We start from the raw sequence: 15,634 nt of genomic DNA on the forward strand, positions 1-15,634 counted from the left end.
GTGCGTGTTCTGGTCCTGTAAAACACTTCATCTTACCTAATTTAGAAAAAAAATATACAAGCGTTCGTATGAGAAAGGTGCATGGGGCATGAACTGGGGTCATGTTTAGTACACTAACAAAAAACACCATTCTCAATACTCTCGGATGCTATTACGGATCATATACACGAGTCCGTTATAAAATTTGACAATTTTGTACTCCCGAAAAATCCAATCTATGACAAAACCAACCAATTCAAAGAAACATAAAAAATATAGGAGAACATTTGCAGAACAATTTATGTCAAACTTGAAAGATAGCAATGAACAAAAGCTATGATAAATAATTATTGATAATATACACTAATTGCATTTCCTGTTCTGAACTAATATTACAATTTTACACTTGATGAACCAGTCTCACAAGATGAGACCCTATTTCGGCTAACCCTTCGTATCTTATTCGTCATAGAAACATACATACAGCCATCACTACCAGAACAACAGAGACCGCTTATGAAAACAAGCATTATCGTTACAATAAAAGCGGTATTTTAAAGACTGGTTAGTGATAGTGTTTTGCTATACAGGTGATACAGATAGTAGAAAGTCTGGTTGCGGTCTTTGTAGAGATATCCCGCAATAGGGACACAAGGGAATAGGTAACAGGTTATTTATCACAGGTTTAATGAACGATAAAAAGTCCGGGGGGTAATTATTCATGGTAAATAACTGGAGAGGTGGTAAATTTGAACAACGTCTCTTACAACACATGCAAAACCATAGAGTAGTAAGAGGGCAAACCTTCATAGACACGGTACAACGAGTGAGTTTATGCTGCTGTTGAGTAGATTCCTGATCACTATATTCTACACTGCTGCTACAGGATGCGTAATCTGGAGATTCGAAAGGAACAATAGCTGAACAGAGGCTACACTTCTCTTCTTCTGCATTGTAATCACACACGCTTTGCAGCCTGTTTCAGAGAGAATATTTTCAAAGTTAGGCTCTGTTTTGTTCACCTTATTTCCACTTATTTCAGACAAAATAAGTTCAAATAAGTCCAGTTAAGTTCAGATAAGATAAGTTCAGGAAAAATAAGGGTTGATCAAGTACAATTTATAACTAAAATAAGTTTTGATAAGTTCAGGTAAGTTCATTTAAGTTCGGATAAGATAAGTTTATGAGAAATAAGTGAAGATCACCCTAAGTGTTTCTACTACAGATAACAGTAAAATTGTTGGAAAAGCTACCATCAGCAAGACAATTAAGCTCCAAGTTACAACACCTATCATTTCAAAGAAAACACGGTAGTTTTACATTTCATGACATTTTGTTTCCCTTGTTTCCTATGGTCTTGGTGTTCTGCTTTTTCAGAAACGAGAACTCGAGTTAAAGTTCATACCAACAGAAAAATGTTTACGACTTGGTTACAGCTTTCATATATAGACCCAGAAGCACTAAATTCAATCGCAGAAAGGATCACAAGCTAAATAAGGCCCCTAAAAAGTACATAAAAAAGAACATAGGCAAGGCATGATTAGAGAATAGAGATCTTTGAGCAATGTTATTGGTACGAAGGGGAAGCCAGCAATCAATCTAACCTATGCATAGCATGCGTTATTCGCCAAACAATGAGCAAAATAGCATAATATTGAGAAGAATAATACAAGCGGCAAACTTCAACAGCTCGGAAAGATGTAGAGAAATTACCTTGCACCAAGCCCTTCAATTTCAGATGTAAAAAGACTTAGTTGACGGCCAACTCGGTCTTGATTTTGGATGACCCACTTCACCATCTGAGTAATTCCAACAGGATTCCACGACCCAATCTCTACTTTCGAGGCCTGGTCAGATATAAGACCAAGAACAGTAGATAAACTCAAACCTACGAGCCTCTCTCTGAGTTCTTTCTCGCTTTTTGACAATATGTCCATCCACTGTTGCTCTTCCCCATATGACTCGGCTAATTTAGCTGGTTTAGCACAGACTTTACCAGCCATAAGTTCAATGGACGGAATAACACGTCTACAGAAAATGTTAACCAGGTGCAACTGCCTAGAACTGATGTCCAACATGTGTTTAGACATTTCTGACAAGATGTTTTCAATAGATGGATCCAAATTGTCATCATTGAGTAATAGCTCCAGCCACCTCAGTACTACGTGCTTGATAAACCGAGGTGCACACGGCTTGAAAGCCGAGAAAGCAGCTACAATATCCCAGACAACCAGATGTTTAGTTTGGCATTCATACTGTTTTAGAGACCATAGAAACATGGACCCCCAATATCCTAGATCTTCCTTGGAAAAACCAGAGCAAACTTCAACATCAAGCTCTAAGTTCTGAGTTGATGAAAATTCCACCTGTTGCCCTCCAATCCAAAAGAATTCAACCGCAGCCCTCTGGGTCCTGCATATTTTAAGCAACACAAATTATACTCTTCGCATGCTACGCATATACTTTTTAGTAATTTCACAAGCTACACATATATAAATGCAAGGTCTTCAAGTAATTAGGCTCAGTTTCATTTGGTATAAAACGTTTTCGGTGTAAAATGATTTTCCGTGGAAACATTTTTCAAAGGAAAACACAATTCCAAACTATTTATCCTTTGTTTGGTTCCTTAAAAGAAAATGAGAGAAGATGGTGAAGATTGAGGGGAAGATGGGAGAAGATGGTGAAGATTGAGGGGAAAAGGGAGAGGGAGGAAAGGAGGAAATGTGAAAAAGTTTCCCTCCCTTTCAAATGGAAAAGGTTTTTCCACCTTTGAGAGAGTTATCGAAAATTGTTTTCCATCCCTTGTCAAACCAAACCAAAGTAAAATGATTGAAAAAGGGAATATCGTTTTCCTCGTTTTCCATGAAAACGTTTTACACCCTACCAAACGGAGCCTTAGTGGCAGATAAAATAAGCTTCCACAGATAATTCCTATCAAACGTCTCTTGCCTCTGCTTGCCTTTCTTATACCCCACAAAAGGCCCACCACCAAGATTTAGAGAAATGAGGAAAGTTTTACAAATAGTTCATTTCTTCATTCCAGTTCTAAGTTTTCACTGCACCCGTGTTCCTAACAGTGAAAGGCGTTACCTTTGGCAGTGCCAAACAACTACATTCTATGTTTTTTGGATCTTCTTCAGGGTTGTCAGAAACAGAATCCTAGAAATTACTATAAACTAGTAGCATGTGGACATTAAACAAGAAATGATATGGCCATATGGGCAGAGCGCTGACCAATTTAAGAAGGCCAGATTTGAAAGTCGTGGAAAAAAACACTGATGGTTAGACGGATGTAGTTCTAAAAAAGAATATGAAACGACGTGATACCAAGGTCAAGTGTGAGTTTCCCCAATTGACAATAAGAAGTCTGAAGGGCGAAATAGATGGTTGGGTCATGTAAAAGGAAGACGTTGAGGTGCTCAAACTAGGAATGTAAGAGCACCGAAGAACAGTAAGGAGGTACCTAGCCGACATATAATCACCCACAAAGCTAAATATCTTGGAGGACAATGTTCTTAACAGAGTTCTGTGCAGCATCATACAATTTTTTGCACAAGGAGACAATCGGCAATGTGCTTTTTTTTATCCTAATTTTGTTAGCTAAATAGCCATTCTAGTTGTCAGAACAAGACTATGACTTACTATTCTATGCTTTGCTAGGTAAAGACTATCATGGGTGATAGGCACTGCCTCAAAATTGCAAGAGAAATAAAGAATAATCTCCTTAAACACTTAAACAGAGTTACTCCAGGAAATATTGAAAGAGAACTCAGGAGTAATACCTTTTCTGGTACATATGATCTAACTGTCCAGCATCAAATCTGCGTGCCTGAAAAGAAGGTACAAATTTATGTTACCAGTCTTAAACTAGCTCAATAATAAGCCGGTAAATCCTTTTCTGTAGCACAGTAGCATGATAAGACACTGCCTTGAGGCTTGAATGAGTATGTTATTTTCAAATCCAGTTAAAGTTTATTTTTCATGCCATCACATAATTCACTATACCACGTACACGATACAACTATTTTTTCACTTTATAAAACAAAATGGTTATGGGAGTGTTGATTAAAGCTGGTTCTGTGAATATCAATGACACCAAAAAAAAAGGAATTAAAAGATGATATCTGCCACTGGAGAGATCTAGCATTTCTCAAAAAAAAAAACAAGTAGAGAACCTCAAACAAAGCCATTAGAAGGGCACAAATCTAACGAGATATCTATGAGAGTCTTAGCGTGAAGAAGCTTGACTGAAGGAAGAGTCTAAAGGCCTACTAAGCTAAGAATCAAAACTTGGTAATGCAGCTATTGCAAAAATTGTTTCAGCATAAGAGAATGTCAGCGACTGTATGGAGAGGAACAAAAAATATTAATAAATTGAAAGTCAGTAGTTTGTGTATGATTAACAAGAATAACAAGATAGCCATTAACTATCAGGAAGATTAAAGTTCATACCACAGCAAGTGCTAAATTTCCAGGGGAAATTGCCACCCCATAGCACGAGTCTGACACGGAAGGATGCTGCTCAAAAAAGTAAATATTGTTTAAATATCATTGAAGCTCAATATTGATGTCTAAAAATCAAGAAACATTCTGGTCAGCAGTAAACATATTAGAAAACAAATAAAGGAAAATGCATACATCAGAGAAGCTTCTGGTTCCAAGATTATTTGGTGGAATAGAGACTTGAGACAGAGCGCCCTTGTGATATATCCATCCATGCATCGAATTATCCTACATTAACAACGAAATATCAATCACTAATGTCAAGAAAAAATACAATGACAAGCAACAAACAATTGCCCGAAGACAGCTCTCCTACCATTCAGTACTCAGTAGTATCTAGTCTAGAGATAGTCGACTGGAAAAACTTAACTTCTGCATTAGGTTAAAAGAAAAGAATTTCATAGGATATTGTTTGGTATTACCCCGCAAGGCCACAAGCATATAACAAACTGATGGGGAAAATGGTACTGTATGTAATAGATCTGCTAGAGAAATTGCACTGACCTAACCTTCCTACCCCCCCCCCCCCCCCCCCTCTCCCAACATAGGTAAGTCCTTTCCAACTCCCAAGTTCATGGGATATCAAATTACCAATAACTTAAAACTTGAAATTTAGTACTTCCTTCCGTTTCTTTTTAGTTGCTACAATTTGACTTTACACTATTCACATACTCGGTGATTAATTTTTGTGATTTATACGGAAGTAAAAAAAATAGTCATGTAGAATCTTGCTAGATTACTCTCAATGTCTATTTTCAAAATATAAATTTCTTACTTATACTTATTGGTAATTAAGGTTAATAATGGTTGAATTTATGCATTGGCATGCGTGGAATTTAAAGCATAACATATATTTTGAAACAGAGGAAGTATAACTTACAAGTGACTCAACCAAACAATATTTTTCTATGCTTCTAAGGACCTTTGAATTCCAACCATTACATAAACAAGGTCTCGTACCAAACACGTACCAAATTTCATCAAGTATTGAACAACATATATGTTTCCCGAAATGATTCTAGGATCATTTAATGATTTTAAGAAAAATGAATAAAAAAAACACCTCATGAATAGAAAAACCTTATCATAAGCATTTACCTGGCTGCAACTATATAAACAACGTCCATCAAAAGCCCAAGCTAAACCTGTGACCTGAAAATTGTACAGCATGAGTTATCTTCTTTTATTAATATTGGGGTAAGTCGATAAAGGAATTAAACTTACAGCTTGGACATGAGCATCATAAGATCCAACTTTATTTGATTTCTTGGTCTTTGTATTACATGCCCATACTTCAAAAGATCCAGATCCTTTCCCGGCAGCTAACTGAATCATCCGTGGAGATTGAACTGGAACACACAGAGAAATTGCCGACACTAGGACATTATTCCCAGCCGTAACCTATTAGAAGAGGAGAATCTAGTGAAGGAGAGCTCAAAATACAGCTATGTTTAAGATTCACCAGCTTTTGAATTAGTGAAATGTACCTCATTAATTAAAGAGAAGGGAGTCTGGTCAGTTCCGGACAACTTTTTTAGATCACAGACACGTGCACGCCAGATCTTCACACTGAAAAGCCATCAAGTTTGCTCATCACATTTAAGGCATGCAAGTAGCATAATCACAGAGAAAACAGAACCCACCTCCCATCACAACAACCAGAAGCCAATAGAACACGCGGATTTGAATCAGAGGCAAGAAAGCCCCAGCTCAATGCAGTGACCCATGTATCATGAGCATGAACAATTCCTATAATATTCATGTTTATTGGATCATTACTATGCTCAACAGAGTAGTATGCTGGTCTTTGAGTCTTCCAGATTGAAATACTTCCGGACTTTGTTCCAACAGCTAGTAAACAAGAATAATCACATGCTTTCTGGGTATCTGTTGCAGACAATTGCAGTTGCGGAGACCATGCAACGACAAGTGACGACAGCATTGAAGAGCGTAAAGCATATTGATGAGCAGTCAAAAGATGTTTGGCATCGTTATTGGGAGTCTTTTTAACGAAATTTATTCCATTTTTGGCTGCAGAAGCCTTTTGAGAAGAGTTATTTACTTTCCTATAGCTACTTCCTTTTACCACCACCTGCCAAAACATTGATGGTCATCATTAGCCGCAAAACAAACACCTAAAGATGGAAGCTAACATAAACATACAAAGCTAAGACTTATTACAAATTTACAAGGGAGTTGGGACCTTTGACAAGAATGGTAAACCACATTTGCAAATTTGCTACCGCAAATTAATAAGGTCCTATATTTCTTCTCTTTTTTTCACTTTGTGAGAGAGGTTTAAGACCTACCAGGGATAACTGAACGTATCCGACTTTCAAGAAGGTAAATCATTATTAACAATTAGTGAAGCAATTAGTCAATTTTTTGGTTAAAATTGGTTCAGATGCCGTGGCACCATCTTGTATCCAGACTCCATGCTAATATGTAAAATCAAAGAGAATTTGAGACAGGTAGAAGGAACTCTATACCTCTGGTGAATCCTGCACATGTAACTGGACAACAGTAACTTTCCATGATTTTTCTTCTGCAATCCACAAGGGTGCCAACCTAACATCACTAGTATTTAATTCCACAGCCTCAGCATCTCCTGATCAAGAAGCAGTAAAGAAAACTTGAAAGTTATTTCAGTTCATATGAAGTATAAGAACTGCAAAATAATGATATCTTGGATTGCATGAAGTCCAATAAATTTAATTAAAAAAAAAGAAGGTTCATTGCACTCTCCAGTCTCCTCCTCAGCATCTCCTCAACACTAGCTAGTCTAGCTTATCCATATATCTCATAGAAAGTATAAAGAAGTAATATTGTCCAATCCATCATGTTTCTGAATTCGGAGTACTGTATGAACTGTAAGTACATCTTTCCTTAAGGAGAAAATACTGCTAAAATACATTAATTCAGAGTTTCAGATCCACCATTAATATTCTTCCTCTAGACAATTACTTATAATCTCGTACCTATGCAGTCTAAGATATACTCTTCTGAGAATATCACAGGAAACACTTTCACTATTTATAGAAGAAGTAGATACATGGTCAATAAAACATCCAATAACTCATTAAAATTGACCTGAAGAGTAGTAGAGCTGTAGAGTACTAAATTCATCCATACATAGTGACGTTTAAATTTAATTCAAATCATAAACGTACCAATGAATTTGACCAGAGGGGCTTTATTAGAAAAGTCCACTAAAACTCCTTCAAGCCACCTGCAAAAATTACAAAACTTGAGCAATTTGTTTAAGTCTGAGTGTCTGACACTGACAAAAGTGGGATGCGATTTCAGATGAGGTATATGTGTGGACTCGGGACAACATCTATATGAATAAAACACGAGAGAAGCACGAAAAGTTCATATCCATAGTTATTGTTCACGCACAGCAATGCAGAATCAATAGACAACATCGAAACAAATAAATAAATACTCGGACTGACTTTATGGAAGAAATAAACTGAATCATTCATGACTATTATAGGTTTCTTCTAAAACAGTGTGTGTAGCAATAAAAAAATAGTGAGCCTACATCAAGTTAGATTGGTAGTTGATTGTAAACATTCTTATATATGTAGAGTTAAAGTTTGAAGTAAATACACAATACTTGCTTCCAAGAATACTTACAAATGCTGTGTTTTTCATCCACCAAACAATTTTTGGACATTATAGAGGAATTCTTAGGACAACCAGACAAGTATAACTTCACAAATATGGTATGTTCACTTACATTCAGTCACTATTTAGAAAAAGGGTTAAGAACCACACTTTTTTTTATTGTTGATCAGATAGTTTTCGGAAGAGAAATAAGCATATGAAAAAACAGCAGAGACATAACTCTAGAGACTCCATCTAATATTACCTATCTCTACTCCAGGCTTCAACTAGCTGCCCAGATTTTAGAATCTCACCCACTTCACTATGCTCGGCCAACAGTATATTTTGAGGGAGACGACCCACATCCATAAAAGGACGAATTTCAGGGACACTGTAGTTCGAATCAGCTGCAGGCACACCCGGATTATTGGGTTGGTTGGGCAAATCCCTTACAGAATCCATCCTGAGCCACTGTGGTTCTCCTAAGGTGAAGCAATACAGCATTGAGATTCTAGGAGAACATATGAAAATTATTCAGCTTAAAAAAATAGATGTTTAACTGTGTAGGTACAGAAAATTATAAGGGAAAGAAAAAAAAAACATACCAGTTGCACCTGTTTCATGAAGGTGGACAAGGGCCATTGGACCTTCTAAACGCTGCAATGTGCCAGCAACCCAGACATTCTGCCCACCATCCATTTTGAAGACCTACAAATTTCAAGATCGGCATGTAAGCACTGAGCAGTTTCAATAGGTAAGAAGATAATTTATGCAAGGAAAATCAGCAATGAAAATGCTGTGCAACCTCCACTGAGGAACCCTCTTGCATAACTGCACTTCGAAAAACGACTGACTCTGTCACGACTTTCATCGCATGAATGTCACAAAGAGAGTCTGCATTTGTGACATCAACTTCTCCAGGATGGTTGAAGTCCTTGCTGCAGTAAAGCATCCAATCAATAAAGAACAAAAAGGCTAGGCACATGTGGAGGAAATTTATACTAAAACGTGACATATAAAACAAGTTTGCCATGCATGAAAGTAGTCTAAGAACAGAAATGAAGAGGAAAAGTAGAGCCAATCAGCCAAGTAATTGGTTGAGAAAAGAAACACCACACCAGATAAGAGAGAAAAGGCACATACTCCCTTTTTCGTTTATGGTTTTTTGAGGTGAGATCAATTTTATCAGCAGCAGTAATATTTTCGGTTCTGATTTGACCAGCTGAATCCTAGTCAGCAATAGCAAGATGAAGAAGTACACATCAAAAAATTATGATGAATTTGATTCCAAAAGTAATGAAGGGGACATGATGAAACAAAAACTGAACTAACTCACATCAAACACAGCCGATAAGGGAGCTTCAGGCTCCCCGTAATTGATCTTAGCAAAATACCCATGGAGCATGTCTGAGATATCCATTACCTAGGGTAACAACATCACAGATGACGACGAATGCACTTGTGTTAAGAGTCAAGAACATTTGAGCATTCAAAACAAGGTAAAATGTAAACATAAAATTAAATTATACCACTAAAAAGTAAAAAGTAATGCTACAATGTATAGAAAAAAGTCAAGTACATGTAATAAACTAATACGACAATTAAAAAAAATGATTTTGAAAAATAATTCTAATGAAGGTCCATGGGGCATGGGCCATGCCTCATTCCATGAATTTTATTAACCCAACTGGTAAAATACAAGCAGTCAAGCACTCATATGGTAGTCCTGTTCGAGAAATTAATCCTTTTGCAGTTTGACACCCTACATTCCTACAAGGCTACAAAGAACACACATACCCTTTCAAAATTCAAAGTGATTAGTTGCATACCTCTATCCATTCAGCTTGGAACTCACAATATGGTTGGTGGTAAACCTTCACGTGCCCTTCAGCAGAGCAAACAGCAAGCAAGCACCTGGGACATGATAAAATAAACTGTCAGCATACATATGATATCACATTACTCAGGCTAAAAAATCTCAGCAGCATACATTTTCAATTTAAGGATACCGATACAAACATAACCCGAAATGAGAAACTTAAAATGTGATGGAACTTCTTTCATACCCGTTGTGAGGAGTGAATCCAACAGGTGACCATGAAAGTGATCGAACACAAGGCTGACGATCTCGTGACAGACGAGTGGGCAGTAAACAACCAGCGAACAAATCTGCAATTTTTTGTGAGATTACTTGTAACACGACTGCCAAAAGACTCAAAACAGTAAATTTCCCAGTGAAAGTGGCATGTCATTGTTCTTCAAATTCAAAATCAAACACTCAAATTATCATATATTGATCAGAAAGTTATGACTTTTAGAGTGACAAAGATCCAAGCCAGCAGATTGGTCAAAGCTCAGCTTGAGATAACAGTAAATTCCCCCGTGAAAATGGCATTGCATTATTCTTCAAATTCAAAATCAAAAACTCGAACAGGATGAAGCTTAGCTCTTTGTCACCCAATAGCATAATGTAAGTACTAAGACTAACTTAGTTGCATAAATTTTTAAAAAACAACTCTAAAATCATCGAATAACTAGCCATATTATTGTTTTGAAGATTAATAGATAGCGTAAACTGATGAATTAGCATTTGAATGTAATTGAAAATGTGGTTACCTGCTTTATCAATTACACCAATAGGAAAAGGTTTTCCCGGAGTAAGAGTGATCACACCTCGTGGATTCTGAGGATACTCTGGATTCTGAGAAATTAACCAAATATCAACAAATTCAGAGCTTTCGATAATGATATTAATACATAATTAATTAAAAAAAGTCTGCAAAAGTGGAAATTAAACCAAAATTAAAAAGGCAGAAATAAAATTCATTGAAATAGTTACCATAATAGTGACAATGTCGCCTGATGCGACGGCGATTAAGTTGTCGTCCGACCACACGATAGCGTTTGGAAACGACGGCGGGTTTATTAGAGAAGCAACTTGAAACGGCGTCGCCGCCGTCTTCGACATTTGTATTTCCCGTTCCGGCGACTACACGGTAAGTAAAGGTGTTGAATTTTGGTGGAAATAATTGGAGACAGTAATCACAAGATCGGACTCGGCAAACAAACTGCCCGAGTTTGGAAGACTTTGTAACAGTGAAGTGAAACCCTAGTTCGATACTTCTCAGAGTTAAAAAGGGGATGATTTAAGTTTTGTTCTTAATTTTATAATTTTGGCAATAAAAAAATGGGTTTGTTAATTGACGCTCGCGTTTACTAATAACGCCCACGTATTTATACTAAAAAGACATTTATGCCCTCTAACCCTTCGTCTCCTTCTCCCACTTCATCCCTCCCCTTGCTTGCCTCTGTTTTACTGGACTCCTACCACCGCCGACCAAACTCCGACCAAAATTTTACATTTCTAAGTACGAATCTATTCATTAAATTAGCTAAGAAAATAGAAAAAGAATTAAACTTTTAACACATGCTGGTATTGATTCATAGAAATCGCACGGCATACCATAATTTTACAAATGATTAAAAATAAGAGCAGGTGGACAAGAAAGCATTCATTAACACAAATGACATTAACTAGACAAAAATCAAACCCCGTAAAGTATGATTATGAATGTAAAAAAATTGGACTTGGGGATTGGGCAAATAAAATAAGAATTTAAGAACAAAAATAGATGAATTAGAAAGAAAAGTTACAGATAGTGAAATGTGAAGCGGCAGCGGCGATTAAATTCCGGCAAATTGAAGGTGGGCGGCGATTCCCCGGCGAAGTAGAACCCCAGTAATGGAGAGAGACTGGGGTGAGGGAGAGAACGTTACAATTTTTTTTTTTCGTGTACCATGAGGTTCACCTTAGGGCTAATCCGTATTCGGGGCGAGTTCTGAACGGATAGGTTTCAGTCCCCTCCCAATTGTTATTGCGGGGGATTGAACGTGGGTCCTCCCTACCAACTGCAGCCTCAATCACCACTGAATCAACAGACAATTGTAACGTTACAATTATTTAGAAACAAAGATTTTTTATTTTTTTAAAATAAGATGTGCCGCCCAAAATTTAGATTTTTGGTTAATTTGATTCTATAATTATTTTGCACCTACTTGAATTTAGATTTTTGGTTTTTTTTTACGGCAACTTTTATGTAAGACCACCTTATCGGAAATACCACTTTGATTGGTTAACTAATTGGTTTCACTACTTAACTAATTTGTTACATTGCTTAACTAACTAGTTTTAGTGCTTAACTAGTTAGTTGCATTGCTTAACTATTTGGTTTCAGTATTTAACTAATTAGTTTCAGTGATTAACTTATATGACACCAATGTGGTCTTTGTGTAAGACCGCCTTATATAAAAGCTTGTATTTTTTTTTATATTTCACAGTATAATTTTTGCAATAAACTCTATATATCTATCCGGAGATTTTTCCGGAGATTTCTCCCTATGTACTTATGGACAATTTGTCCACGAATTAATACAATGCACTAATCTTTTCCTTCAAAAAAAAATGTAACGCCCCGACCTCTAATTCAAGCATTAAAGCATAATTAGCAGCGGAATTAACCTAATTCGGTCGGGTCGTTACACGCCGTAAATCCCTCTTGGGAATTACAAGGCAACAATCAATCATATTCCATTAGAGCTCCCAAAATAACATAATAGTCCTCAAAATAAAAGTACATTACTTACTAAAAGTCTTTAATTAAACTATTACAATATTAAGCATAAACTAAGTGAACATTATTATAGTAAATTCCTCGCCACTAATCGTTTCCATCGTTCCCCGCGGTACCTAAAACAGAAAACAAAACGGTGAGCCGAAGACTCAGTAACGACTATCATAGCAGCGTAAATTCATTTCAATTCAATTTATTTAATAACACAGGGATAATAGAATATAGTAAAACATTTTATAAAGTCCTTTATTTAATTCATTTATAGTTTTAGGGTGCACATGCTAGCCGTGGCAAGTATGACATGGTGGAACGTCTTCCACGATGGACCGCTGTCCATAAAACATGGGGCCTTGGCCCGAAAAACATGAGAGCCTTGGCTCAATGGGCGGATGCCCCATGGGCACATGCATGACCGAGAATCGTAACCTGTGAACATATACTGCCAAACGGACTAGGTATTTCACTTTCATTTATCATGTTTCGTTTAATTTTACATTTTAGCCTTTTTACTTTAATTGAAATAACATAATTCCTTTAGATCATGTGATCAACATAATTCTTTCATGGTTTCTTATAAATACTATTTTATAAGGAATTCACTCAATCATAATATCATTTTATAAGAAAATCCAATCAATTATAATATAAGGAATAAATCCATCAAATCATATTATAATAAATACTTCAATAAAATCATGTTTCATTTCCCGTAATTCATAAAACATGTCAAAACATTCAATTCATAAATAAATCATAACATTGTAATTTCATAAACGTATTTATAAGGGAATTGCGGGTACTAGCAATAGCCGTTACCTCGATTCCGCGACTTTGCTAAGGGATTTTCGTTGGTTCGTTCGTCCTAAGCTCCGAGTCCAATTTCTTTCAAAATAGTAAATCATTAAATTAGTATTAAATTGGTAAATAATTTTAAAATCAATATTTTATAAATTATAAATCTAATATATGTGAAGTTTAATAAAATATAATTTCGAATTTTTAAAGAAAATATTATAATTAATCGAATTTTAATCAAAATACATATATATATATTTCATAACTCGATTTTTCATGTAAATAATATATAAATTTCATTTTGATACTAAAATCTTATTCTCGTAAAGTTGATAATAAAACCTGAAAAATAATACACAATTTTATTAGTAAATATGCATTTATAAAAATTATTAAATCATAAATATTGATAAATTAGAATCTGAAAATTGAAAATTAGGCTCAACTCACCCAACAAGCCCAAATTGTAAAATGGCCCAATTACTTTGTGGGTTTTAAGGGAAGTAAATCAAAATCAAAATAGGTTTTGGTTTTCTAGGAGCAAGGCACGAACAAAACAGGGGAGGGGAAGAAGGGACGCACGAGGAGGAGGAAAGGGAGGAGGGAGGAGGGAAAGGTGGCGGCTGGGCTGGGCTTCGCCGGCGATTTCGACGGAGATGGTGACTGCGGTTGAGCGGCGGCGGAGCAGGCGAGAGAAGGAGGAGGGCGTGCGAAGGAGGTGAGAAAAACAGGGGAGTTTTGGGGTGGTTTCGTGGGTGGTTCTTGGCAGAGGAGAGGATGGATCACCGGTGAAAGTGGGCTACGTAGATTAGGGTGCAGGGTGGTGATAGTGTGCGGTGGTGGAGTGTGATGGGGGTGGTGTGGCGAGGCGCTGAGAGGGGACGAAACAGGGGAGGGGGGTGGGGGACGCGTGCGGGGAAGGGAGAGGATGAGGGAGGTGTGGTGGTCGAAGGTGATTGTTGTGGTGGTGGTGGTCGAAGGTGGTTCGCTGCGGCGTTCGTTGTGGTGGTTCGGTTCACAGGAACAAGGGGAATTGAAATTTGGTTTGATTTTTGATTTTGATTTTGGTTGGTGGAAAATTGGTGTTCTGGTTGTTGGTTTTGTAAAGGCAGAAGAAGAGAAAGAGAACTTGAAGTTTGCCATTTACGTGGCTCAATTTCAGGGAGAGGAAGAAGGAGAGGAGAAGTTAACTTCTCCCTCTTCTGGTTCATGTGAAAAACAGGAAAAAGGAGAAAGAAAAATGGAGTTTTGTTCTTTAGGGCATTTCGGTCATTTCACAAGATTAGGCTAAAATTTCTGAAATTTGTTGCTATTTTTGGAAGCTACTAAAAATGGAAATGTTTAGTTAAAATAATTCTTAATAAAAAATATCGTTAACGAAAAATAAATAAATTTTCGTTTATAAATTTATCGTTTAAAATAAATCGTAAAAACGTTTAAATTAACGGAAATTCGATTATTCGTAATTATTTAAAACGAAATCAAGTTAATAAATATTTTTAATTTTAATAAATCAAGTTTAAAAATTTCGGGATATTACAAAAAAATATACTAAAAGAGAGGAAACCAATGTGGTGATGACAAATGTCACTCATTGATTAACCTATCTTCTAATATAAAATTAATTAATAAACTATATTTTTGTCATATTTAACTTAATGAATTTTATGGTAAGAATTACTAATATGGAAAAAATCATAAAGAATTAAATATTCATCAATATTTTTATTAACTTATATAGAAAATTTTCTATATATGTATAATAAATATCATGTAAATTTATATATCTATGTCTATTCTATCTATCTATATATACATACTTTTTATCAGAACACTAACTTCAAAAATGATATGTATCCCTACTTTTTATTATTTATTAATTTTTTTTCTTAACCCTAAGTATTTAATCTCGTTGCAATAAGTTTCATGTATTCAAAATTCCTATTCAAAAATTTAATAATGAAAATAATAACATTCCACTATAATTCATTATCCAAATTAAATAAGAGAGAATATTTGTTCAATTATTATTTAGCCGTATCGATATTGGGCATCTGCCCCCAACTTGTATTCCGGAGTATATATTATTCTTTATTCAAAATTAAAATCTTCAACTT

General features: G+C 35.9%; 1 protein-coding gene across 2 annotated transcripts; it reads right to left on the bottom strand.

Annotated features, from left to right (window-relative positions):
* Positions 1 to 295: 295 nt before the first annotated feature.
* LOC110797378 (uncharacterized) lies at positions 296 to 11,905 on the bottom strand. 2 transcript variants are annotated; one of them, XM_022002492.2, is made up of 21 exons: positions 11,746 to 11,905; positions 10,931 to 11,080; positions 10,708 to 10,792; positions 10,158 to 10,260; positions 9,921 to 10,005; positions 9,428 to 9,514; positions 9,235 to 9,320; positions 8,897 to 9,029; positions 8,697 to 8,799; positions 8,357 to 8,573; positions 7,653 to 7,711; positions 6,972 to 7,090; positions 6,126 to 6,574; positions 5,970 to 6,051; positions 5,707 to 5,883; positions 5,581 to 5,634; positions 4,618 to 4,710; positions 4,432 to 4,497; positions 3,762 to 3,808; positions 1,693 to 2,391; positions 296 to 955 (listed from the first exon to the last, which is right to left on the bottom strand). In XM_022002492.2, exons 2-21 carry the CDS (start codon positions 11,057 to 11,059, stop codon positions 562 to 564), a joined length of 3,267 nt encoding a protein of 1,088 aa, XP_021858184.1. In that variant the 5' UTR covers positions 11,060 to 11,080; positions 11,746 to 11,905; the 3' UTR covers positions 296 to 561. The 2 variants fall into 2 exon arrangements, with proteins under 2 accessions (XP_021858184.1, XP_021858190.1); XM_022002498.2 differs by lacking the exon at positions 11,746 to 11,905 and having other exon boundaries at positions 10,931 to 11,714.
* Between the last annotated feature and the right edge of the window lie 3,729 nt (positions 11,906 to 15,634).

The sequence above is a fragment of the Spinacia oleracea genome, chromosome 3, assembly GCF_020520425.1.
Source record: "Spinacia oleracea cultivar Varoflay chromosome 3, BTI_SOV_V1, whole genome shotgun sequence".
Taxonomy (NCBI): domain Eukaryota; kingdom Viridiplantae; phylum Streptophyta; class Magnoliopsida; order Caryophyllales; family Amaranthaceae; genus Spinacia; species Spinacia oleracea.